Genomic DNA, 26,501 nt, shown 5'->3' with positions numbered 1-26,501 from the left:
CGACAACTGAATGCGGTACTAACATACTGTTTTTGCGAATAGTTCCCCTATTAAGACAGTTTCTTTAGAGTTGCAAAAAACAGGATAAAACATAACATTAAACATTTAATTGCGAATCAAGGACAACTAAGCCAACTTAATTAGATATTTTGCAAATAATGGAAGGAAAATTCAAAACCAACCTGAGGTACTGATTCCCGAGTGAAATGACAAAATAAGCTTTCGCGTGCAAGGTCAAGATTCAACCGCACATCTCGTGTTCAAAATGGAATTTATGACCGAATTCTAGCTGCAGTGGTTATATATGTCTTTCATCATCGAACCATTTCGAGAAACCATACCGATATCACGTGATGGATGTGTTCTTAGGATTGGACAATTCAGGAAAAGAGTTGAATCACGTGCAGATATGAAAACTGAAATGAATATCTCCTCATTTTTGTGTCTAGTGCGTAACACCAAACACCTTGTAAAAGCGGTAAGAGATTGAGTGTCAACAAATGACGTAATGCCTTATTGGTTTTTGTAGCTTACTGCCTAAAGAGGCGTAAGCTGCTATGCTGTCCTTCTGAGTGAGTGAGTGTAACTATAGTATCGAGCCAAACTCTACCGATTTTGATCCGATATTCTTTTTTTTTTTTTTTTTTTTTTTTTTTTAATTAATTTTATTGGCATTCTACTGAGTTACAAAAGTAATAAGCGAGAAGTTACACGTACAAAAAAAAAAAAAAAAATTGCCAAAAGGGAGTAACGAACGGGACGTGAGTACCCATGCAAGGAAACTCCCTACAGAATAAAAAATAAATAAATATTACAAAGTTTTAAGTCAGTGCGAATGAGTTCTATGGCAGGAACAGTCTATAAACACTGACCAGGTACACGGTTGGTCAATATCGAAAACATTTGCTAATAAATTAAAATAGTGATTAGTGACAAAGTTCTTAAAGGATGAAAGAGTACCTAAGGAAGACGGAGGAGCTACTTTACACATAATATTCCACAGTTTTGTAATTCTATTAAAATATGAGGCCTTAAATAAAGATGTTTTACAGGACTGAGTTTTCAGCAATAATTCCGGATTAAAACAGTTTCTTGTGCGGTTGTGGGGAACAAAATTAACAAAGTTGTTAACGTCAATAGGCGATATTCCGTACAGACAGTTATAAAAAAATATTAAGTCTTTGATCTCTCGGTCATAACAAAGAGGCAACATATTCAACTTAATTAAGCGTTCTTTGTAAGAGGATTCGTGCAGTCTTTCCTTTAATATCCATCTGGTTGCTCTGCGCTGCACGCGTTCTATTTTAAGCTTTAAGTATTCCCCGATCTTAACTCCTTTTTGAATCTACGGACTTCTGTGAAGTCGTAGATACTATGCTATCCAGAGTATAAGTCCTTCCGTATGTCCATAACAATGGAAACCTGCGGATAATGCTCGGAATTCAGTTCGCTCTTCTCCAACATCGTTCGATTTTCGTATCTCGCGTCGGCGATCGTGATCGCAATTTTTTATCTCCTGCAGGTTTTGTGTCGCATTGCTGCGATTATTTGCTCCGTCAAGGGAATATTTGCCCACCCCAAAGGAGTTCAGCCGTCGCATTGCTGCGATTATTGGTTTCGCGATTGATTTTTAAACTCATGAATTTCGCGCATGCGCAAGAGCGAGTTATAGATACAATGTGGGGAGTGGCATTCGCTCGCTCGCTCGCTCGATTGGTCGATTCCTGTAAACTTTTTTTAGATTTTGGGCTTTTGAGTGCATTTGATAGTTTTTGGCGAGCAATAAACAGACGAAATGGCGACCTTTGTTGCTAAGAATAGTGGTGGGGTGAAAAAGAAGCCAATGATAATCTTAAAATAGTTTTTTTTTTCGTTTTAGTTTCAACAAGTGGCGCCAGCGACTGGCAGGCATGCAAGGATTCACATTGAAGTAACAGAACAACCTTCGTTTTTCATAAAATTGTAATTTACAATCCTTGAACTTGAAAACAATCCGAAGATTCATTGAAAATATCACTTACTGCGAAGCGCTCGGAGTTTACAGATGTTCAAAAGCTTTTTCTGTTATGGCGTGAGATTGCGGACAAAATCGATCATTACGTTTCGTATCGTGTGTTTTTCCTATGTGAAGCAACAAAAGATGCCGGCGACTGACGAAATAACAAGTTAACACGAAAATTAAATAACACCTTAACAAACAATTTTAGCTACCGATTTTCAGTGAATTTTTAAAGAACAATTTTCTTTTAGGTTTCAAGACAATTTGAAGATTCAACATACATACAACGTACTAAAATGCGAAAGTTACACACCACAAAACTGATAAATAGGCCTGAAATGAAATTCTATCTTGTTATTGATTATACGTTGCCTAGCACGTGACTCAAATCTACCCAGGCGGAGATCCAAAATGACGGTGGCAGGCTTGGCTTAGTTATATCACTCAAAACTCGTTCCCGTCTGTCTCGTTTGATAAAGAGGGAATCGTTAATGTTTTCATTAAGACAGTATTGCCTTGATTTTCTAATATTTACAACGAAAGACAGTAAATTTCACTTTTCACCCACATTTACTTCCAACCTTTTCTTTTGAACCAGAAACAAAAATGATAGACGTTTCAAACACGACATCATCCACCTTGTCAAATGTAATAGCATGATCATTTCAATTGTAATGCCTTCTTATCCCAACGTTACTTTGTTTCTTTGCTACATTAGCGAACACTGAACTACTGCTCGTACTCTAGATATGACAATCAACCACAAAATTCCCTAAACCAGATAACATTAAACATAATCTAAAAAATCATGTGTCAATTCACGAGTTTGCTCACAGAGCACTTTGATTTAGTCAAAAAACGAAATGAAAGATTAGATAAAACATAACATTAAACATTTAACTGCGAATCAAGGTAAACTAAGCCAACTTAATTAAATATTTTGCAAACAACGCAAGGAAAATTCAAAACCAACCTGATTTACTGATTCCCGAGTGAAATGACAAAATAAGCTTTCGCGTGCAAGGTCAAGATTCAACCGCACATCTCGTGTTCAAAATGGAATTTATCCCCGAATTCTAGCTGCAGCGGTTGTATATGTCTTTCATCATCGAACCATTTCGAGAAACCATACCGATATCACGTGATGGATGTTTTCTTAGGATTGGACCATTCAGGAAAAGAGTTGAATCACGTGCAGATATGAAAACTGAAATGAATATCTCGTCAATTTTGTGTCTAGTGCGTAACAACTAGACACCGTGCAAAAGCGGCAAGAGATTGAGTGTCAACAAATGAAGTAATTCCTTATTGGTTTTTGTAGCTTACTGCCTAAAGAGGCGTAATCTGCTATGCTGTCCTTCTGAGTGAGTGTAACAATAGAATCCGAGCCCACAACGAACTCTGCCGATTTTGATCCTATATTCCCCGATCTTAACTCCTTTTTGTATCTACGGACTTCTGTGAAGTCGCAGATACTATGCTATCCAGAGTGTAAGTCCTTCCGTATGTCCATAACAATGGAAACCTGCGTCTTCTCCGATATCGTTCGATTTTCGTATCTCGCGTCGGCGATCGTGATCGCAGTTTTTTGTCTCCTGCAGGTTTTGTGTCGCATTGCTGCGATTATTTGCACCGCCAAGGGAATATTTGCCCACCCCAAAGGAGTTTATCTGTCGCATTGCTGCGATTATTTCTTCCGCGATTGATTTTTTACTCAAAAATCTAGATGAAAGATTAAAATCGCTAAATATTTTCGAATGTGTGCAAATAGGCATGCGGATCAAATTTCAAAGTGAATTGTGCAAATTTTTCCGTGTGTGAGGAAATCTCAAGTTTCATGGTATCTATTAATAGGAAGCAAGAGGAAAATGACCAAGAGATATTTCGGGACGACAGTTTTATTCAAAACAGTTCTTGATTTGCTGTTATAAGCGAAAAACGTTCGAATTTCTTACGTGCACAGAGCCCACGCCGTAAAACTCATCATGCTTAGATCGTTGTTTAGTTGACTTCACGGTAAGAAATTGCGTAGCGCTATGATGAAAATTCTGAAAGTACAACGATTTGACGCAAAATCTTTTATTATACAATACTTTTTGAACACATTGTTGGTCAAATGTAATTTTTACCGACCAATGGAGTCGTCAAATTGTTGCTAGGCCCTGCTTGAAGTCCGAAAGTTCGGTATTCGGTTTACAGCCACAATTCGCATCCCTTTAGAGAACCGTGGTGTCGTTGACTCGAGAGTTTGTTCTGTCACCTTTAAGAGGCTGTCCGCGTAAGAACGGATAAGGCAAATTTCGGCCCTTCACCGATTTCCCTAAGTTTTTCAGTGAAAGTCGACAATTCTGTCCCATGTACAAATATCACATTTATTTTGATCATTTTCATTATTTTTATTTTTTACGAGACAATTTTAAAGGTCACCCCAAAATTGCCCTATTTGTTTTCTGTGACCCCTATAATTAAGCTATAAATATCGAGCGCTATTAAATCCTTATAACCCAATCTAGAAAGCTGATTACTTAGAATGACTTTATTTCAATACTTCAAAGGTGAAACGATTGCATTCTATAGAATTTTTACTGAGTTATGAAATTTCCAAAATACCTTATCGTGAGCATTGAAATTTGTGAGGAGTGAGCTACATGCAGTTGAAAGCTATTTCTCTTACGTGGGACCTGATCTAGAGTCAAGTCTATTGCAGCTTAAAAGTACTTAGATAGAGCAAGTTAAATATAAAATAAAACTTTTGGGCACTCCTCATCCTGCGCCGCAGGGAGCTTTGTGAATTTCATAAATGTTTGCCATCTTGATTGAAACCCGCGATAAGGCGGTCCGACCTGCAGACAGGTTTCTAAAGCGTAACAGCCCTAAAATACTTAAAGATGCCGCAACGATTATCTGATGGAGTATCAAGATCGATATAAATCATCATTTTGACCATTTTTTCAAGAAATGGCCGAAATTTTCCGGAAAAATACTTCGTTAATTATTCCTATATGCAAGTTAGCTTCATGCGTTCGTGTTATAACCCGTCAAAAATAGTTTCTGTAACAACATTTAGCCATTCAAAGAAGTGTTCCTATAAATGTGAAACTCACCTGTTGTATCCTTTCTTAAAAAGCTTTACGTAAAATTTCAAGAGCCATTTCCTTTGAACACAATGCGCTAAGGGAATCCAGTTTGTTTTGACAACTAAGTTGTTCATTTCGCTCAATTGTTTTTATCTTGTGCATAATCTTTTTCAGACCACTTTTGCCGTTTTTCTTCAAGAAAATAATTCACTCTTACTTGGGGAAAAATCTCGTGTCACTATATGTGAAATTTTTTTAGATTGTGAGCTAGTTGGTTCTCATGACTAATACGGTGGAGTTTTTTCAGCGTGACTGTGGACTGCCGTGAACTAGCCTGGTCACGCAATATCAGCATTAAAAGATTGTCTCACGGCTGGTGAACTCAAATTAAAGAAATATTTAGCTCGGCATTTATATCATGATATGTTGATGTTTCGCTATTGAGAGTATGAAACCTCCCCAGAAGAAATTGAGAAATTATGCAACCGATAGAATTTGGTATATTTAATTTAATAAACGTTTCCAAAAGTAGGTAAGCGAATTTAATATATTTAGTTAAAGGCATAAATCATTGAGAAAATTTCGAGGAGAAAGTCTCTTTTGTAAATGCTCGTACATGCTATTGAGTGAGGTTCAACATGACTCACGGTCACGGTAGGCCTATGATTTCTTTGTTCTGAAACTAAAGGCACGACTACAAAATAACAGGCGCCAATTTTAAAATGATTTTACGGGTTTGCTTACATGTTAATGCTTTAAGCGCTCTTATTCATCGATATAGAACTGTACATCAGGGTACTTAGAGGCGGTGCACATTGCTTCTCAACAAATTCACTGTAAATCCCCTATCATTGGTTTGGCAGGGCTTCATGCTTACAGTCATCCCAACCGTGTCCCGTGTGTTACACTTCATTAAAGCATTGACATTCTTGTATAAAGGACATCAGTTGTTCAATCAGGTCTTTTTTCCTGTCTCTTGATTTAAATGGTACTTCAAAAAAGCGCAAGATTTCTTTAAGCAGTGAAACATTAAAAAGACTCAGCTTATTATCTCTCACACACTCGCACAAGTTAAAGGCGTCGTAAGACAGAGGGTGTTGCGGCCTCAGTACGCTAGAAATGTGCACCATCAGTTGTTGTCTTTCAGCTTCCTTTTCCTCTAGAAATAGTTCCTTTGGATTGTGCTCGATTCCTGAGTGTGCTTGTTGCCTTCTTCTGCTTGCTGCAAGGCGAGAAAAGAAACCCTGTACTTGGCTCTTGGTCAACCACTCGTCTCGTTCAAACAACCTTCTATTCTGCTCATCTCTTGTCTTGCGCATATCATTTGAGACTTGCTGAGGGTCAGCTTTTAGCCCTGATTGTTCCCCTAGGTCAAACTTTGCAGTTAGATATTTCTTAACTCAGTGAATCTAATGGATCCTGCTCGTGGCCTGTGTAGGGCATAGCCCATAATGACAGTGTGCAACGCGGGTATTGAGACATTTTCACTTTGGTGGATATTAGGTTCAGACGGTTCATTTTCAGTGACGTTGACGGATGTAGTAAATCTGTCTGCCCAATCTCTACGAAGCTTGTCATATAGCGTTTCTGACGGCCTTTCATCTTTGACGTAATGATCCCCTACGTCCAAATGTGACTCGAGCTCTGAAAATGTTTGGAAACTCTTCACGCATCCAGGCTCGGAACATTCAAACATGCTTATATTCGAATCGTCCCAGTCATTCTCTTCTTCTCAACTCTCTGTCACAGGATCTGAGCATTGATAAACACTTGCATCATGAAGAGGGAAAAATTTTTCACTAACAATGATACCAGTGTCCCCTTGGCCCTTTAACACCAGCTGGTCAAAAGAGATTTCCTTGCCACGCCCTATTCGGTACGACCTCCACACACGAATACCTTTCTCCTCAAACTGGACATTGTGAAGCTTGCTAAAACCATCTATCTTGTTCACTTCTAGGGTTATCTTCGCCTCGTCAACTTCGCAAACGCATGCGGATGTACCTTTCACTGGTCTTTCAGAAAGTGCCCTCCTCATGTCTCCCGCTGATAGAATGTCGTGTCCTTCGTTGCAGAAACGTCGGATGCATGTTTTCATCGGACACAGAATTCTATCACATACATTCTTGCCATATTGTGGCTCTGAAAAGTCGTACCGACAAACTTCTAAACCAACCCGCTTACCAATTCCTCTTGCTACTTCAATGAGGGAGTTATTATGATAACAGCCAGCTTCATCTGACCGCAGATAAACCCAAGTGATGCGAGGCTTTTCGGTCTTAATTTCTCTGAGTGTGCTTTCTATGATGGAACACACGGCGAACCAGTCCTGCTGGCATGCGTCAAACAGATGGGCATACGACCGCAGTTCTAGTCTTCCTTCAAGGTTCGGATCACGTGTGATCACCGTCGAGATGTGCCAACTCAATCCTCTCTTGCCAAACCAATCTGACTGCTTCTCACGATATTTAAGCTGAAGGAACTTCATTGCCCAGTCCATTATTACCAGTGCACAGTTCTGATTAGTACTTATCGTCTTCAGCTGATCTTGCTTTGCTGCTGCCTGGTTTACAGAGCGAACAATATGAGCCTTCCACTCAAAAATATCTGTCTGTGCCAGTTTGAAGTCGTATAGCAGATCGTCTCGATGTTCACTGCCGTAAGGGATCCAAAATGGACCTCGAACTTTGTATTCGACTTCATCTAAGACATTTTGCAGATTTTGACACTCGTTACAGTTTTCTGTGTGTTGATGGGAGCATTTTTCCTGGAAGTCGGGATCTTGTTCGTCACTTAAAGCGAACTTGCGGCAATGATCAGGACATAAAGCTTCCTCTGGATTGCAGTGAACGCGATAATTGGTCTTTAAGTAGCGTTTTCCAATCTTAAGCCTTTCCTTAACCTCAGCGCACCATTGTCTAGTCATTCCTCCTTTCTCTAGATCATCGACAATCATTTCAATTTTCTAGAAACCAGCAGAGCCATCGGCAGAAGTATTGTCGAGGCCTTGTGACGACTTTCTCTGTGAATCTTGTCTGACTTCTAGGATTTTGAATAAAGTGGTGCGACTGAGAGGTTCAAACTTCTCCTCCTGACAAAACTGTATATACTGGCTAATCATCGTAGACCGCGTCACGGTACGCACCACGTTCGGCATCTCGATGGTTTCGCCACTGTCTATCTTAAGGAATTTAGTTCCGTAAGACACGTCTTGATAAAAGTATGGGCGATTAATGAACTCAACGAAATGATCGACTTTGGTCATATCAATGCGAACACGATGATGTATCTTCTCCTCTGGCACTTGACCGGGACCTATCGTTCTTGCATGACACCGCGCTCTCTATATCTGTCGTGTAGACAACTTTCCATATGGCGAGTGTAGTTCTTTTAATGTGCTAACCGAGTACTTATACGCATAAAGGCTAAGAATTTGCGTCTTGATGCTTTTGGTTTTGGCATTTTTGTAAGCGGTCATCAAAGATTTCGTCGTCGTCGTCGTCGTCGTCGTCGTCGTCGTCGTCGTCGTCGTCGTCGTCGTCGTCGTCGTCGTGAATTAGGAAATTTCCTTGGTTGATGATAAAACACGCATTTTTGTATTTACGACTGCGACACCAATAATTAATCAAGGGAAATGGACATGTGACCAACAACAACAAAAACTTATAGGGATATTGACATTTGAGGAAACAGAACTAGAGAGAGCCACAAGGCAATTGGTACTTACGTGATCCTACAGCGGCGATTTCATTGAATATAAGTCTTATTTCGTCAGCTATTTGGAAGGTTATGACGTGGCTGCCCGCCACACTTGTAACTTTCTAAGTATGGCCAGGGTATTAGCACGATCTTGGACCTCGCCAGAATCTTCCCAGTGAGTGTCTGTGCCTCGGGCAGATGGTCATTCCCTCTAGCTGAATTCTCGACAAATGCTGAATTCCCATTCTCGCCATGATTAACTTGGCTTCTGTAACTTCACTGCATTTTGACAAGTGGCAGCTAGCCAAATGGGCGGATATATCTGCGTTACACTCAGAGAGCAAAACATGCTCTACTTCCTCCCTACTAGAACCGCACGGACTTTGAAGTATTTCGTAGAGAGAACAATTTGGGGTACAGCAGACATTTTTAGTGCTAGCAAAGAAAACGTCCTAGGAAACACTGTCTCGGATTTGTCTGAAAATCCTGCCGAAAAATCTTTTTGTTCCCGACAGATTTTAATTGAATTAGGAAGAAATAAACAAGTTTGCCAAATATTCTTTCGCAAAAAAATAGAAATGCCACACAGAAAAGTTGAAAAGTTTTTACTCTAATAAGCTTTAACCAAAAACATTTCGTGTCTTTGTGAAGAGATGTACTTTTAAAGAAAGGAAATGTAGCTGCCGTCGAATTTCTTTATCAAAATAATCAGTAATTAAACACACGGCTCTTTTTTGGCGCCTCGTGGAAAATGAAAATGGCATAAAAATATACTACAAAATTTTGTCATGAAATACTGAAAAAATTCCTACAATACAAAACAAAAACAAAAAAAAAAAAAACCACAACTCTTTATCATCAAGAAAACGCCAACACAAAATGTGTCCTGGACTACACATTACATAATTTTCTGTAGCTAATTTGCATACGGTAATTTATTAACCGCAAGAAAGCTCTTCATCTTTGTTTGTTCTTCAGCACACCTTTATCTCAAATACAACGGTGTAAACGTGATATAATGCTTATTTCTAATGTAAAAATGTACAAACCAAGCTCTCATTATTTATTACTTGATTTTAAGGTGGTTCTCGGTCCTGATATTGATAAACTGTCGGACCGTGTTTTATCGAGATAAAAACACTTGATCGAAAAGAACAACTTTATTTATCAAAACAAACTGGATTCCGTTAGCGCATTGTGTTCAAAGAAAATGGCTCTTGAAATTTTACGTAATGCATTCAAGAAAGGATACAACTATTGAGTTTCCACATTCTTAAAAACACTTCTTTAAATGGCTAAATGTTGCTACGGAAATTGTTTGATACTCCATCAGATAATTGTTCCTGCACCTTTAAGTGTTTTAGGGCTGTTAAGCTATACAAACCTCTCTGCTGGTCGGACTGCGTTATCGTTGGTTTCGATCAAGACGGCGAATATTTATTAAATTCACAAAGCTCTTTACGGCGCAGGATGAGGAGCGCCCAAAAGTTTTATTCTATATTTAACTTGCTCTATCTAAGTACTTTTAAGCTGCAATAGACTTAACTCTAGATCAGGTCCCACATAAGAGAAAATAGCTTTCAACCGCATGTACCTCACTCCTCACAAATTTTAATGCTCACGAAAGTTTCATAACTCGGTAAAGTTTCATAACTCGGTAAAAATTTTACAGAATGCAATCGTTTTACCTTTGAAGTATTGAAATAAAGCCATTCTTAAATATGTAAAATAATCAGCTTTCTAGATTGAGAAATAAGGATTTGGTAACGCTCGATATTTATAGCTTAATTATAGGGGTCACAGAGGAAAAATTGAGCAGTTTTGGGGTGACCTCTAAATTGTCTCGTAAAAAATAAAAAAATAAAATTGATTTAAAAAAATGTGATATTTGTACATGGGATAGAATTGTTGACTTTCACTGAAAAACTTAGGGAAATCGGTGCAGGACCGAAATTTGCCTTATCCGTTCTTACGCGGACAGCCTCTTAAGACCTTGACGTCCATTATTTTCCAAACAGAGTATTCTATAGCATTGCTACTTTATATTCAGAGTTCCACAAGTTCTAACTCGATCGTAAAGGAACGAAAAATCCGACTTAAAAATCTTGAAGGTCGGCCGTTTCATTTTCAAATATTTGATCATTTAGAGTGAACGCATCGAATGATGCCCCTCTAGTACCCCCTAAAGCCATCAAAATATTTTTGCAAACGAAGGATTCTGATTGGTTTGTTGATCTCCTAACGATAGAAGAAGTTTGGGGACAAAATTCTGCTTAGTAAGGGAGGTAGTGGCAGTTACGGGTGGTTCAGGTGTCAATGTGTTAGCATATATTTATACTAATAATATATTTGTTTCGTTCATCGCGGAGCTTGCATATTTGGTTGCACTATATCTTGAGTTGTGAGTAATTTCTAGTGTCGTTTCAGGGCGGTTAAATATGGTATTCTAAGTAATAACAGGTGCAGTAAGCTATATGCAGTCATCGACTGCCTATTTTTTGTGAAGTTTACAGTACGTGTCAAGCTACATGAGGTAAGCGATCATCGCGTAACACAAATTTTACGAGAATGCGTAACCAGTGAAGTGGCGTAGCCACTTGGATATTTAGTCATGAGATCTGTCGTGTTAAGTCGGAAATCCTTATTTGGTGAGCAAAACTCCGGAGGCAAACAAAGGAATATTCGGAATCGAAGAAGCAAAAGTTGTAGAAGACAATGTGCTTTGTCAACTGTCGCGTTTTAAGGGGGGACTGAGGTGGCGAGGAAAGTTTATTTTGGCGAGTAAACCAGACTTTTCTAAGATACTCATACCTGCTCTCACCTTTACAATTGATCTTTTGTAGTTTGTTCATCGTCACTTTGCTGTTAATCGACACGTGGTCAGCGCCGGCCATAAGGTTAGTATAGAGTTAACAGATTTTACGACTTAATTTTCTGCAAGAGGATCCACCCCCCAATTACCAAGACATTGTATAGTTTTGTATTAGCCTTTCGTTTTAACTTTTAGATTATCTGAAGTCGTTTAATCTTAATTTCATTTTGTAAGCCTTTTATTTGAACGCCCCAAATATGTGCGAAAAGTCGTCGCAAATTGTACCTAAATTGTATCTATCATTGTTTTACAGAACTAAATATTTGATGGAAATTCACATGTTGAAATCTGTGCGATTTATTCATATCAAAATGGGGTGACCGCCTAATAGAGCTGAAAATGACACAAAGGGGCAAACGAAACTTTCGGGAATTTGAAAACCGACCACTTAATACGGGGTGACCGCTTAATACGGTGCTGCTTAATACAGTTCGACTGTACGTTTTTGTCAGTTATCCACCAACAAGCAGAACTCTTGTTGCGGTAGTTCCCTGTACAGGACTGCTTTTACTTAAATCTGACATCTGTAATTCATAACCTTTTTATTATCTGCTGAGCCAGAGGTAAAAGAGGGAGGCTTAAAATGAGTTATCACAGGCTCTATTCACAAACTGTTTTATCGTTCAAATCCAACTAGAATTAAGATAGACCTGTAAATGCTGTGTCTTTTGCTTCATATCAGTCAGGGTTGCTAAGCGGGATATAACTTTATGATAATAATTAATATCGAACATACCACAAAATTCGTAATAAAAATATTAAAATTTACTGTTTATACTTTATAGAGAGAAGTTAATAAAAGTTGATCACATCGCGTGATGAAGGCTGTGTCTTCGATTAGCATTAGAAGTGACTACATCATGAGGGCATAATTAGTTGCGAAACGTTTTACTATGAGACAGTGGCGGTTATAGCTTACTGGAAAGGACTAAGGGCGAGAATGTTTCCCAGGTAGCTTTGAAAATTATGGAGACACTGGCTCGGTGAGATCACCGGCTCAAAATTCAATTCAAAAAGAAGTCCACCGATGTAAGCTGGTGCCAGCGCTTCTCGGGTTGTGTACGTGATGAAAGGATGAAAAAGATGTCCAGGTTTGCTTCTGTGTGGCCGTGGGCGGGCATTTATTTAGTACCACAAAAAATAGGGGACACGTACACCAAGATATATTGATGTTTACAAAAAAAAACAGGAAAAGTGAATAAAAATTTGATTTAAAACATTTCTCAGTATAACAGCGTCTTCATGGCTCTTTACAAAAAAACAGGAAAAATGAATAAAAACTTGATTTAAAACATTTCTATAACAGCGTCTTCATGGCTCTTTAAGGCTGGAAATACAGGTTGTTACCGATTTTATCTTCGGAGAATGTTACCAGTCGCAACTCGTGACTCGCGACTACTGGTCAAACTCACGACACGTTATTGGTGATAGCATGAAACACATTTACTCTTCGAAAACAACATCTCTCTTGGTTTGGACTTGGATATTAGTTGAGAGAGAAACGAAAAACAGACGGGCTAAAAAATTGGCAAGCAACTTGGCGCATGTCGGTTGCGGTTAACCATGGTTGTTAGGGATACAGCAATAGAAAGAGAGCGCTCTTTCGCATGCCATTTTTTGCACACTCTATTCTTTTTCCCGTGGAAAAATTTTTCGCTCTCCTGTTCGTCTCCACCAACTGAATGCCTGGAACTTGACGAAAAAAGGATTATAAAGGGCAAAAGTAGCAAATAAAAAAAGAAAAAAGAGGAAAAAGGAACAAAAAAGGAAATAAAAGAAATAATTATAAAAGAGGTACTACCTCAAAGTTTCAACCCTTTCAACTTATTTTTTCTTGTGTTAATCGACCTAGAAATTTTGTTTTTGAAAAGCTGCCTTAAAGTTAACGGCCCGACTGTATTTTCCATTCATATTAATTAATATTTTCATACGTCTGACAGGATCTCAGGGTAACTTAATTCCCAGAGCGGAAAGATAATTCTTCACGCGGCAAATTAGTAACGCAAACTTGCAAAATGATAAGAGAAATTTTAAGAACGGAAACGACATTTCTATAACATTTAGGAAGTTTCACAGTGAAAAAGAAGGATGCTTAACACTTAGTGCCATCATTTTTACGGTTGTTTTGAACTTTAAAATTAAACTTAATGAAACAAGCCTAAAACTAACTAAATACGATTAAAATTTCAACTTCAGTAAAGCATTACGCATTTTAATTTAAGCAAGAAGGCTGAACTATCTGCACTGAGCCCATTCGGTGATATTTGAAGTCGCTCCACTGAAACAAATTTCCCGTCCCTGTCAAGCACGACTTGGACATGCGCCTGATTTCTTGGTCTGAAATCACGTGATTCCAGATATTGACATCTGCCATTTCACCAATGAAACTTTGATATTCTTCAAAGCCTCCTCCCAATTTGTCTTGATCCTGTCCAAGTACAAGGTGTCCACCTCCACGGATCAATCGGCCTGTAATTAAGAGCAAGAATATGTCTCCATTCCTTCGCTAGTCGTGCTTTTAAACCAATTCGTGGAAAAGTAGTTATTGTTTTTTTGTTGTTGTTAGCTTTTTAAAGGTGTTTTAGTAAAAAGGCAAAATTTTGTGAATTAGTTTGATGTTCGATATTTTCTGAGTACAAATTACCTTTTGCTAATCCTCTACCACTAGCCCCCAATGAACCATCCTTGAACAATTTCCACGATCCAGCAGTATTCTCCCATGCGAAGCAAATGTGATGCCACTTTCCATCGTTGGCAGATACATTGGTGGGACTACTATAATGAACATTGAAAGGATTCAAAGTCTTTCCTTAATAATCCATTTTGAAAAGGTTGAACGATCGATAAAGTAGTTTAAGATTATTGGTGTGATAGATTTTGAGTCTGGTGCGATAATTATTGAACCTGTATCCCTCTTCTATCTCTTTCTGCACGTAGAGAGGTGGAATGCTAAAATATCATCAAGCTCTGTCTGCAAGGCACTCGATGCCATTTTCATGAGATGTTTTATTGTTGACTTCCCATGATTCTAAAACTTTCGGGTTGCTGGTGATGCGTCTTCATATCAAGATATAGATAAATTTGAGAAAGAAAAACGCACAAAGCCGAGTGTTTTTAAGTCAACCATCGGCTCTGTCCAATAGTGCTTTATTTTATGGATAACAAGTGTGAGGAAATAACATTCAGGGCTCCGCTGTTAGGATTAGCCAAATATGGTTCATTAAATAGCTATGACAACATTTACTATTGCTGATTCATGATTTAAATAATACAAGGCGGGCTCTGCACATCATGTGCAGTTTATCGTTCCTATTCCTCAATGAAAGTGTATTCTCGTACCTCCAAACTGATCGTAAGCTGAACACAAAATCTCTGGGCCTTAATAAGAGCAGTTCGTTATCTTCTCCACTCACAGCATAGCTAAGAAGTGTTCCTCTGTTTCCTGTAGCATTAGTCTTTATCCACATACAAACTGTCACAGCTGTAAGGCTTGGCATTCTATGCGTGATGATTACGTAATCATTTTTATTCTTATATGGAAATAACAAAGAGTAGTTTGGGCTGACTGAAATCAAACGAAAGGATATTTAGTGAGGAAATGGAGTTTTTAGAAGTTATAACCATCGTAACGGAATATTCTACCCACGAGAAAAGTCTAGAATTCATCTTAGCAAGAATGACTGGTAACTTATATCTCAGAATCAAGAATATTCCCTGTTGCATACAACATCCCGAGTGATTTTAAGACTTCAACGACGCTTCTATTAAGTGATGAAACACCCACAAATTGCATACACGATCTACAACGCGACTCGTACTTTCTCAGTGACCCTGCAATACGTAACGGATATGTTCGGAAGCATCCCCACAACGTCCGAAAAACCAACAAATTGATTATTGCGTTTCGACACTTACTGACTAAAGTTAGATACACACAAACGAGATTAGGGATTCCGGATTCCAGAGGTTTGCAGGTACATCAACGGAAACTGACTTAACATAAACGAGCGATGATGTAAAAAAATCAAATGCTGGAACATCATCAATCTACAAACCACACTATTGACTGGGACTTTGCTCAATGCTTCATCTGCAGCACTAACTACTTTCAATGACATACTTCATCTCCGATTGTCATTAAGGCTAATAACAATTTTTTCAGGACTAACCTTACCCGAAAGACACTCTAAATAATTATGGAGTGAAACTCTTACTAAATTCACAAGTTGGCTGCACTCCCGTCCATGAACCGTTGACCAGGTAGAGACGCTCTGAGGGTCCATTCAACCAGTAACCACAGTTACAACTGAATGAAATAGACTCCCCCGTGCAGTTTTTCTGACTGTGTGAAAAACCATTCTTCAGGTTTTTCAACAAAGGACAAATTTTCCTGACTGATAGATAGATACATGTAAATACACAGACTCATGAATATAAATATGTCAACATGGATTAATAAAGAAAAACATAAATCTCTTGAGAAATGTTATAAAGTTTCTCATCTCTGATTGTACCATGATTATTTTTACATCATAATAGTTGATTGGCTAGCTAGGGTGATGCGAGTTTGCATAGAGCGGTAAAGCAAAATCAAGCAATCCTACATTACTTACAACACGAAAGTGAAAATTATTTTAAAGATGCATACTTTGCATGACCGATGCCTTTGTCGTTTCAGATGTGTTCTTAAATTGCAAAGAAAGCTCTTCGATTGACTTAATCACGAAATCCAGTTTCCTTACGACACTTTTGTTAAACGAGTGAGGACTTGTGTACCACGCCTCGATTGTTTTGTGAATTGGAGCCAGTCTTCCTGAAGAAATTGAAGGACATAAACAAAGATCTTAAAATCTTTCAATAATAAATGCGTGGGACAAAAAAGCATATTGGTTCATGGTGTGATTTCGAAATGTCAAAAAAGAAAGTTTTTCAAACAAATTTCGATTCTTACGGACTGAATCAAAATGAATTTCACAGAGATTACCGCTGTTTCCGAGTACTATTTCCAAGTTACGCTGCCCTGCGTGATTGTAATTTTCACATAATTTACATAGTGGTTTTAAAGGTTATCTGCGTAAGGAAAAAATATCTGAGATTTCCCAAACACTGGGATTTTGACATGCAAGTATATTTAAATGAAATTAAATCGAACTGTCAAATAAATCTTTTACACTTTTGAAAGTCTACTTTCAGGACATAATATTGAATTTCTCGAGAGGTTCCCCACGTGTGTTGATAGAGTGTTTGTGTGGAGAACATTCAAAGAAGTGAAGCCAAAGATCACCAAGCCACTCGCAAGCAAGGGTTGGATGCGATCGGATTGTGTTACATTACATCCTTGAACATGCGTTAGATGCGTAATGTCCACTTGCGTATTGGTAAAATTTTTGCTCTTGAAATTGGCGTTTTACATCGTTTTTACGCGGCCTTACGCGGCAACCGCCAGCCATTCTTCGTGGCTGACCTCTTGATGCAGGTTTAACTGTGTAGGAAAATGATGTCATAAGGGAGGATTGGCGACTCAACGTCAACAGCCACAAGTAGGAGAAATGTTCATCATTGAGTCAGACTTGTTTTTTGTTTTGCATCTCCTTGGTTGAGAGAGAGGCCCAAGTTTCCTTCATAGATCAATCATTAGCCGCATTAAAGCAAAAGCAATACAACCTAAGTTGAAAATCAATGTAAATATACATACCTTTCATTTCCAAAGCAGTCGTCCTTTCAGACATGTTCTTAACATTCACGTTTACTAAATCCAATTTTCGTTCGATATTTGCGTCCATGGAGTCGAAGCGTTTGGACAAAGCTTCAATGGCTTTGAACATTGAGTCCTGGTTATCTGTAAACAATCGCGACAAAATAAAAGCTAAAATGGCTGATTACACACGTAGGTGGTGCAAAGAAAAATTATGGCACGTTGTGAACATTCGAGCTGCAGCCCAGATCCCCTACCAAATGAAATTTAACCATCGAACCTTTTAGAAAAGGCTTCCGATGGTTTTGTTCATTGTCTTCAGTTTCTTCAAGGACCTTAAGATGAGCAGTGGAAAAAGAGGCCCAATGCACACGCATATATGCGACTTAAAATACATACCTTGCATTTCCAAAGCAGTTGTCCTCTGAGATGCGTTCTTAACACGGACATTTACTAAATCCAGTTTTCTTCCGATATTTACGTCCAGTGAGTCAAGACGTTTGGACAATGCTTCAAAGGCTTTGTACATTGAGTCCATCTTTTCTGTAGACAATCATGACAAATAGAAAAGGATTTTTAACGCAAGCGATAACCCATTTAAGTGCCAAGGACAAAGGACAAACTGGGTTTCCTGGTGAGGATTCGAGCCCCTCGAATGCAAACATTAAAGCTCTCTAAATTTTTTTTGTTTAAATCATCAAGTTTTCAAGACAGGTTAACACATTTGACCTAAAACTGACTCTTTTAAAACAAGAAAGGCCGGTTTATCAACTTAGAGCAGGCACATCTATTTAGATGACAAAAACGACCTTCACATTAGCTATGACTTTTTCACAAATCAAAACCTCATTAAAGAAACACCACTACAAGTTCTAAATATACAAACCTTGCATTTCCAAGACCGTTGTTCTTTGAGATGTGTTCATAACATTCAAATTTACGAGATCCTCTCCAATTTGTTTGTCTTGCCAGTCAAGGCGATTGGACAAAGCTTCAATGGCTTCGTTTATTGAGTCCAGTTTTTTTATGGACAGCAATGATAAATGAAGATGTTAAAAAAACTGATTGTTTACATAAGCGGAACAAGGTTTGTTGAAGTCCTAAATGTAATAACTGTCCTAAATGTAATAAAGTCCTGAATGTAATAACATTTGGTCTTAAATGTAATAAAACCCTAAATGTAATAACGTTCGGTCCTAAATGTAATAAACCTCCTATGCAATCGTTTAACTGCGCTAACATTGAGATGTTAAAGTGACAGCTGTTGCACTAAAGACCAATGTTCATGGAATATTGCGGGCTCACCGATATTAATCAGTGTCTTTTTATTTGCTAAAGACGTAGGTTGAGAAGCATTGGCTACAAAACCTTATACTGATACTGGTGTGCTTTTGGCATCAAATTGACGTACGCAAAAGCAATGAGAACGTTGACCAATAGCTCTCTTTATATCATTGGCTCAGACTCTTAAGTGTGAAAGACTTTGAAGATATACCTCTGTCATCAGTGCTGAAGTTAACACTTCATGAACCGAATTACAAGGAAAAGGAAGTCCACCGACTCATACGTTAGACAAATTCTGGGCTCGGAAGGGCATTTTTTGTACTGTCTTCCCTTGCCAGATTTGTACAGGTCTGCATAAAATATATTCATGTGCGTTATTGACCAAGCGTGAGGTCAAAACGGCTGGATATTGGCCGAGTTATTTTTTTTTTTTTTTTTTTTTTTTTGCGTTTTTATGGACTGAGACAGGTTATGACGGGTTCATCAGTTCCCGAACCGAAATATTGGGAAAACATATATTTTACAGTTGATCTCAAGTTTATATTTCATTTTTTGTCTTCATCTCTTCTCCCCACCGTGAGGGGAGGAAATGAATAGATAAATAGATGAACGAAAAAAGAAAGCAGTTTCCACTTATAGTCATATGGTACATGAACTGAATACTGAGGTGGAGTAAAGCCATAGAGGGCTAGAAATACAATACTCCAGTTTCAAAATTGAATAAATCAGGATAGTCATTCTTAAAAATTGGACTCAAATGCTTCATTAAAATCAATTGACACTTAATAACATTGATATGCAAAATTTCAGTAACGCTACTGATAATAATAAATTTCATTTGGATTGACATGTGACACAGTGAAATCATCCAAACTGCTCTAAAACGGTGCATCACTACTAAAGACTTTAACACGAACGATAACATCAACAATAGCATGCTAGTTCATCATCAATTGTAGCCAATTTCTTTTCCAAAAAAACTTAATGATTACGTACCAATCGATTCCATCCTATTGAGCTTCCAGCCAAGCACTAGCCCACTTTGGGCTGGAAATTATTTTCTTCACCTCGATCAATAAACTACTTTAAGGACCATACTTCGACTGCTGATATTTCTTATGTCTAACAAGTAAAAAAACGCTGATTGATATCAGCGAGCCCGTAATGTGACATGTATACTGGTCAGCGGTTTTTTGGGTGCAACAGCTGTCACTAACATTTCAATGTGGATGTCCGCCATAACAACAATGCGCTGAAGGAGTTAAACGATTGCATTGGAGACTTATTACATTTAGGACCAAATGTTATTACATTTAGGACTTTATTACATTTAGGACCAAATGTTATTACATTTAGGACTTTATTACATTTAGGACAGTTATTACATTTAGGACTTCAACAAGATTCTCGGCAATGATTTGGGCCCTTGAGCGAACCAGACGTTTTACTGACTGAAATAAAAGAGCTGAGCCTCACTGAAAAAGTTTAGCATTCTCCACATTTGAAGGCCGGCTCTTTTCTTTACTGAGGCCGCTTTTTCTTGGCAAGGGGGGAAGGGGAGAGGGAGTTAGCAGATGCGTTGCATTGACTGATGCATGATAGTTGCGCAAGAACCGCATTAATTGGCGCAGGAATGCCCGAGTGAGTCAAAGAAGAGAAAATGCAGGACATCGGCAAGACGTTTCAAACGCAAGAAGCTTAAAACTCCATTCCACAAGAAGCTGCAAAAGGGCAACTAACGCAACTGTGAACTTCAAATAGCAGTAAGAAGTCGTTTTGCAACATTTTGGTAACTTCCCAGCTTATGCGTTACGAACGAGTGATTCATCAGCCAAACAGATGCTGACCCAAACACTTCTACTGAGAGGGAGGATAAGGTTTACTCGCTGAAATAATATGCGCGCAGTACAAGCCAATTTTTTGGTGCCATAACCGCATATAAACATCTTTATTCAAACGTATGTCTTACCTTTCTGTGCCCCGCATAGCCTTCGTCCTGATACAGACAGCGTAATAAATATCAATAACAGGGCCAGCAAGACAGCCATGGTGAGCAAACAAGCGATCTTCCAGTGTGCAGCTGTTCCCCACCCCCTTTTAGTCTTCTGTTGCTGATCTTCATCAATAAGCAATGGTTCCATTCTGAAACGCAACGAAAGGGAGTAACCTTGGTTTCATCAAAGGTAAGCAATACCAAGAGGAAATACAACTAAAAAGGATTCCTGATCGCAGATTGGTGAAACATTTCAACTTCTGTAGGTGGTTTTCGCATTTGAAAATGAAAATATTCAGTCTACATTTTTTGTTAAAAAATTTCACCATTTGCCGATTTTATATTCAGGAAGAATCTAAACGACAATCGCAAACAACGTGCACCACTTTCACAGAGAGTTTTAACCCTTCAGTCCTAACACGATCAGGCGTTAATTGGATCAAAATCCGAAATTCTCTCAGGTGAATGTCGCCAAAACTTCCTGACACGCTTGGAGAATTGGTACTGTTTTTCCTGGTGCAGTGGGGGAGGGGGGGGGCGGCTGTTCACAGGCTAAGGTGTTGCTGTCGCTGATTTTTTTCTTTTTTCATCTAATCGAAAGTTGATGTGAAACGGAATCAGTAATTCTAAAGGTTGCGTTGTAAAAGATTAACGTATCAAATCACCTACACTGTGCGGCTAAGAGCCCTTTATACTGACACGGCACTCGCCTGCTTTATATTGGTAATACAGAAGTTTGAGTCACGTATCACAGATGATCCAAGTTGGCTAAAATCTTTATTGGTAAGTCATTCTGCCAAAAACTCTAACTCTGTTGATTACGTTTGATGACAAAGAGCTAGAAAACTGAATGTGACACTAACTTACTGTTTTTGCGAATAGTTCCCTTATTAAGCGTGTTGTTTTGGAGTTACGATGGAATCAAAACATAAAACTACTCCGAATTAAAACAGATAATATATACTTATATACTATATAAAATTAACGTTTTTTAGTGGGGGGAACGCACATGACTGTTACACTCGTAAACAGAAGAGCGAAATCTTTACTCATTACCGCGAACTGCACCTGGCTCAGGAGATAACTTACAAGAATTCGAAACTCCGACTATGCCGAAAATCTGCAAAAATATTCGAAACAGACATTTTAATCTAAGCTCTTTTAGGTCTTTGTTCTTCCCAACAAGCCTACACACGCTAAACGCGATGAGAGGCCCGGCATGGCATTGCAAACGATTTAACCGTCAATCAAGAACAGCAAAGCCAACGCATTTAAATATTTCGCAAATAACGCAAGGAATATTCAAAACCAACCTGAGGTACTGATTCCGGAGTAAAAAGACAAAATAATTACAAGCTTTCACGCGCAAGGTCAAGATTCAACCGCTGATCTTTAGTTCAAAATGGAATTTATCCCCGAATTCTAGCTGCTGCAGTTGTTTATGTCTTTCATCATCGAACCATTTCGAGAAACCATACCGATATCACGTGATGAATTGGTCCATTCTGGGAAAAAGTTGAATCGCGTGCAGACATGAAAACTGAAATGAATATCCCGACATTTTTGTGTCTAGTGCGTAGTAACCAAGCACCTTGCAAAAGCGGCAAGAGATTGCGTGTCAACAAATGACGTACGACCGTACGTGTCAAGCTACATGTTTTAACCTCGATACTATTGCTGTCTTTGATGCATGCAAAGATAATGGTGCTTTGTTGCGTGATTAAATTCAAAATCATTGAAGTATCTTACAGAGAATCACAATCTTAGTAATTTCATTTCTATAGCAAAAATTGACCAAGTTATTTGTTATTTTATCCGAGGGAACTCAGTAAATAAGGCCAAATAGGGAGTGAGCAATATCTTTATCATGCGCTCGGAAGTTTGCATTTTGCAACTTTGCAAGTTTAATTTTTAACCAATGAGAACAAGTATGATATTGAAAAACCGACACGAACATGAAGGGAGACGGCAAAATTGGCAAATTGTTTAAGGCACGAGAAAACACAAGTGTCTATGGTACGAATGGTTTTAGTTTTACATCTCATCACTTGATAGGAAAACCAAATCAAGATATTTCCGAGTTGTTTTCCGCACTCAATTTTAAAATTGCATCGACCGAAAAAGATTGGTATCAGCGTTGGCAGGATGGTCAAGAAAAGATACGGGCACGATTCAGATTATCAACAAAGACCTGTCAAAATTTATCTTTAATGTAACATCCTTCACATTGTTTACAAATCACGTCATGGATGTTTTCACTTCAGCACGATGGCTTAATTATCTTCACTGAACCCTTGATGTGAGCTTTGAACTCGCGCCACTGAAACACGTTGCCCATCCCTGTCAGGCACGACTTTGACATGCGTGCAGTTTCTTGGTCTTTTAGAACGTGATCCCAGATGTTGACACCCGTCATTTCACCGATGAAAGATTGATTGGCATCAAAACTTCCTCCCTTTGAGTCTTGCTCCTGCCCTAGTACGAGGGATCCATTTGCACGAATCACGTAACCTGTGAGGACATTGACAAGAAATTAAGGAAAAAGATAAATTCAGCGGTTAAAAAAGACTGGAAAGTGAGTACATTCTTTCCCTTTTTTAGTTTTCTTAATCAATAATTTACCGAATAAGCGAGTCATGTCGCTCTGTTTGTTCCAACCTCCGCATTACTCTTTGGCGTGTGACTAACATAACGTACACTGTAGGACTTAAGTGATAAATTTCATAATCGGTTATCAAGTAATTTTACCATCACAGTTACGTGCATTTTTGTCAAGGTTTTTGCATGTTTTTCAAGTATTTATTTTTTGGCACCAGTGATCATTACCTCGTCAGAGTTCGTCAGATAGATTTTCCTTTTTTGGCGCCTTTCTCGGTTTCTCTAGTATCCTTAGTCTTCTTTCGCCTTTTTCAGCTTCCTAGGGTGGTTTTTCTCAGCGTTACTTGCAAACGACATATAAAGCATTCAAGCGGGAACTTTAACTAATCGTTTTTTCTCCGCACAAAGCAGTTTAGTTCACAACGCAATTATTTGCGGTTAGTGTCTATCTAAAAACTACTTTTAAGTCCACGTACACTTCGTACTTCGTTTATTTCAATCAAACTTTGAATTTTGTGGAATCCACGCGGTTTCGTCATTTCGGCCTCTTTGTATTAGCAGATACACTCACTAAACAATTAATACTATTGTACGGACCAATACTAAAAAAGAGGAATTTACCTCTTTGGAGACTTTTACCAGAAGCGGCAACCGAACCATCTCGAAATAATTTCCATGATCCAGCGGTATTCTCCCATGTGAGGCAGATATGATGCCACTTTCCATCATTGGCGGATACAGAAGTAGCACCACTAAAATTAGCAGTAAAACGCGAGAAGTGTACTTTGAGTATCTTAAAGCTTACAGTAACATTAAATCAAAACAACTATTGTGATTAATAACAGGACAAAACTTCAGATGAAATACTCAAACCTCCTATGGTTGTTGATGAAAACAACAACCATAGGAGGTTGTCTATAGTCAACCAGGAGAAGCTCGTTGCTTCCTCCAGATACAGCATAGCTCAGGGGTGTTCCTTCATTTCCAGTATCAGCGGTTTTTATCCACAGACAAACTGTCACAGCTGACAGGTTTGGCATACCACGTGTGATGATGACGTAATCAGTGGTTCCTTTTTGTGGAAATTGCAGAGTGTATCCTGCAACTGAAGAATTACTCAGTTTTTTTATTTGTCAACGCTGCTTTCGAGACCTCTTTAAAAAATCTCGTCTTTAGATTTAATTGTGGTGCAACTACTGATTTGATGCAAGTTACAAGGGTAGTTCAATAACAAAAGGTTATAGTTCTATAGATTACAGTTAACGTTTTCAGGAGAACTGTCACCTTACACCTTTTTCAAACCATTGGTCAAGCGAATCTCTGATTACAACAACAGCGTTCCAAGAAATGTTGTCGTTGTTTTTTGTTTTTTTTATGAGCATACCACACAACCCCACAAACAAATTTTTTTCAAGCGTGAAAAGCGTAGTATCACAACCCAAGAGGCCGCTGAAAAAAGTGAAACAATTTTTCACGATGCACAAATAATTATAGTTATGAGTGCTGTACAACTTATCGGGTTACTCGCCACGCCAGCGGTTAATATTCGATTACTAGATTTCCACGCAATAACTAACGTAGTTCAGTATAATCTATGAAAAGCTTCGTTTGGTCAAAAATAACTCTGAAAACAAACATTTCTGCAATCTAGACCGTGAGGAACTCAGAGAGTGTTCCTTCTTTTGAATCTAAATTCGGAAAATTTGGTAAATGAGAAGCGCACAGGTAATGTATTTTTTTAAAAGGTAATGTTTACAAGTTGTAAGGAGCAGTCCAATACAGTGTAAAGGCATTCAGTAATCTCATCTGTATCAAGAAAGAAAGCTAATCCTACCTTGTTTCTCCAAGTCTGTTAGCGTCAAGTTCATGGCGTGAAGTAAATTGGACAAATCTTCATTCGACTCGCTTAACAACTTTAGTTTGTTTTTAATTTCAGCCAATTCCAGTTTCGTTTCTCGGGCGGAAGACAAAACAACTTCATTATGGTCTCCAGTGATGAAAACTTTGCCATCCGAGACAGTCTTATTCACTCGAGTGGATGAGGAAATGTCAGGTGAAGCCACAAAGATCAGGAGCAGATAAAAACGAATCGATTTAGCAGCGAACATGGCGACAGAAAGAGCTGAGGTCTGCTGATAAGACTGAGTCATCAGGGAAACCAAAGCAATTTTTTATTAAGCACGATGCATGTTGATAAAAGTAAACAAAACAAGTTTATTTTTCTGTACGACGATATGTTTGTTTTTTGCGTTTTAGAAGATATTATTGATACAGTTGATTACCGGCCCCATCAGTTGATAAACTGGACTTTTAGTGAGCAAGTAGGAGTGATTTAGACATCATTTATACAGTTGCACTTCAATTTATCGTCTTCCTTTCCCTTTTTTTTCCTTCTCCTTTTTTATTTTATTTTTGTTTTTTCAGTAGCATTTTTTCCAGTTTTTCAGTTTGACGTTTTCTTTCACATGGTAATTTTTGACGAAAATTGTGTTCAATGTGTACAGAGACGGTTGTCTTTAATTACATAATTTTGTAGCACTACTTAATACACTACAAGAAGAGAAAAAAAAAGTATAAGTTGCAGGAATTTGTTAAGTGTATACTCTGTTTCTGAAATGCCTTGTTCTGTCGGTATCCGAATTAAGCATTCCTTTCCTGTACGACAAGACGACGCATTAGACAATACAAGACGAGCCATGGTAGGAGCAGTATTGTTGTTATCTTTCTCTCTCACTGTTTCACCTTTGCTAACACATTGATTAAATTACCTTACGAATTGCAAGCAAGTAGTGAAGTAAGGGACGAATAAAAGTCTAAATTTACATTGTGCGCAATTGGGAATAAAGCGAACAACAGCGTAATAGATGTAGCTGACAAATTGTGATGCCGATATTTGCAATTCAAATTTACATCTTTGCAGTCTTGGCAATTGTTTCATTGGTTTCAAGCAAATCTGTGTCAACAGACCGGGATGTTGACATTGAGGTTTTCATTCTTGTTCGGATAGTTAAAGCGATTACATGAGCCCAAGGCGATCATCGATCAGAAAGGAATTTTTGGAACAAGAAAGCGCCAGGTTATTTTCCAACGTTGTCATCTTTTTCTACAATTTTTCTTCTTTGATGATAAATGACTCCAATTTCAAATGTTCTTAGAAACAAAGGAGTGACATCCAGGACAATTTCCTAAAACGGACCAACATTTTTGAGCCAACAAGACATATTTTGACATTCCTACCTCAACAAATTCCTTAGTTGTGAAAGCTCCAAATGCATTATTTGAGC

General features: G+C 38.3%; 2 protein-coding genes, 1 long non-coding RNA gene and 1 pseudogene across 5 annotated transcripts; 1 reads left to right on the top strand and 3 right to left on the bottom strand.

Moving 5' to 3' along the window:
* Positions 1-5,978: 5,978 nt before the first annotated feature.
* Positions 5,979-7,114, bottom strand: LOC136280042 (uncharacterized; annotated as a pseudogene).
* Positions 7,115-12,793: 5,679 nt separating this feature from the next.
* Positions 12,794-22,152, bottom strand: LOC131771691 (C-reactive protein-like). 3 transcript variants are annotated; one of them, XM_066163371.1, is made up of 9 exons: positions 21,933-22,152; positions 20,596-20,768; positions 17,742-17,885; positions 17,343-17,486; positions 16,296-16,460; positions 15,862-16,041; positions 14,987-15,212; positions 14,292-14,422; positions 12,794-14,116 (listed from the first exon to the last, which is right to left on the bottom strand). In XM_066163371.1, the coding sequence occupies exons 2-9, from the start codon at positions 20,765-20,767 to the stop codon at positions 13,860-13,862; spliced, it is 1,419 nt and encodes a 472-aa protein (XP_066019468.1). In that variant the 5' UTR covers position 20,768; positions 21,933-22,152; the 3' UTR covers positions 12,794-13,859. The 3 variants fall into 3 exon arrangements, with proteins under 3 accessions (XP_066019468.1, XP_066019469.1, XP_066019470.1); XM_066163372.1 differs by lacking the exon at positions 16,296-16,460 and having other exon boundaries at positions 21,933-22,151; XM_066163373.1 differs by lacking the exons at positions 15,862-16,041; positions 16,296-16,460 and having other exon boundaries at positions 21,933-22,149.
* Positions 21,354-25,286, top strand: LOC136279493 (uncharacterized). Its single transcript, XR_010716907.1, has 3 exons — positions 21,354-21,402; positions 23,006-23,194; positions 25,154-25,286. It is a non-coding gene; the product is annotated as an uncharacterized lncRNA (long non-coding RNA).
* On the bottom strand, positions 22,818-25,502 carry LOC136279490 (neuronal pentraxin-2-like). The gene is made up of 4 exons (XM_066163374.1): positions 25,052-25,502; positions 24,091-24,322; positions 23,839-23,969; positions 22,818-23,130 (listed from the first exon to the last, which is right to left on the bottom strand). The coding sequence occupies exons 1-4, from the start codon at positions 25,365-25,367 to the stop codon at positions 22,880-22,882; spliced, it is 930 nt and encodes a 309-aa protein (XP_066019471.1). The 5' UTR covers positions 25,368-25,502; the 3' UTR covers positions 22,818-22,879.
* Between the last annotated feature and the right edge of the window lie 999 nt (positions 25,503-26,501).

The sequence above is a fragment of the Pocillopora verrucosa genome, chromosome 3, assembly GCF_036669915.1.
Source record: "Pocillopora verrucosa isolate sample1 chromosome 3, ASM3666991v2, whole genome shotgun sequence".
Lineage (NCBI taxonomy): Eukaryota > Metazoa > Cnidaria > Anthozoa > Scleractinia > Pocilloporidae > Pocillopora > Pocillopora verrucosa.
This window is presented reverse-complemented; position numbering and strand designations above follow the sequence as displayed.

What these genes read in the sequence shown, in the direction of transcription:
- LOC136279490 (XM_066163374.1), bottom strand. Translation starts at nt 25,367, where the DNA reads ATGACTCAGTCTTATCAGCAGACCTCAGCTCTTTCTGTCGCCATGTTC. An exon ending in AACAGACTTGGAGAAACAAG is followed by an intron (nt 24,323 to 25,051) that starts GTAGGATTAGCT and finishes GTAATTCTTCAG; the next exon opens with TTGCAGGATACACTCTGCAA. An exon ending in TTCATCAACAACCATAGGAG is followed by an intron (nt 23,970 to 24,090) that starts GTTTGAGTATTT and finishes TGCTAATTTTAG; the next exon opens with TGGTGCTACTTCTGTATCCG.
- LOC131771691 (XM_066163371.1), bottom strand. Translation starts at nt 20,767, where the DNA reads ATGGAACCATTGCTTATTGATGAAGATCAGCAACAGAAGACTAAAAGG. An exon ending in AACTGCTTTGGAAATGCAAG is followed by an intron (nt 17,487 to 17,741) that starts GTATGTATTTTA and finishes GATTGTTTACAG; the next exon opens with ATAACCAGGACTCAATGTTC. An exon ending in GCAGCCAACTTGTGAATTTA is followed by an intron (nt 15,213 to 15,861) that starts GTAAGAGTTTCA and finishes GTTTGATTTCAG; the next exon opens with TCAGCCCAAACTACTCTTTG.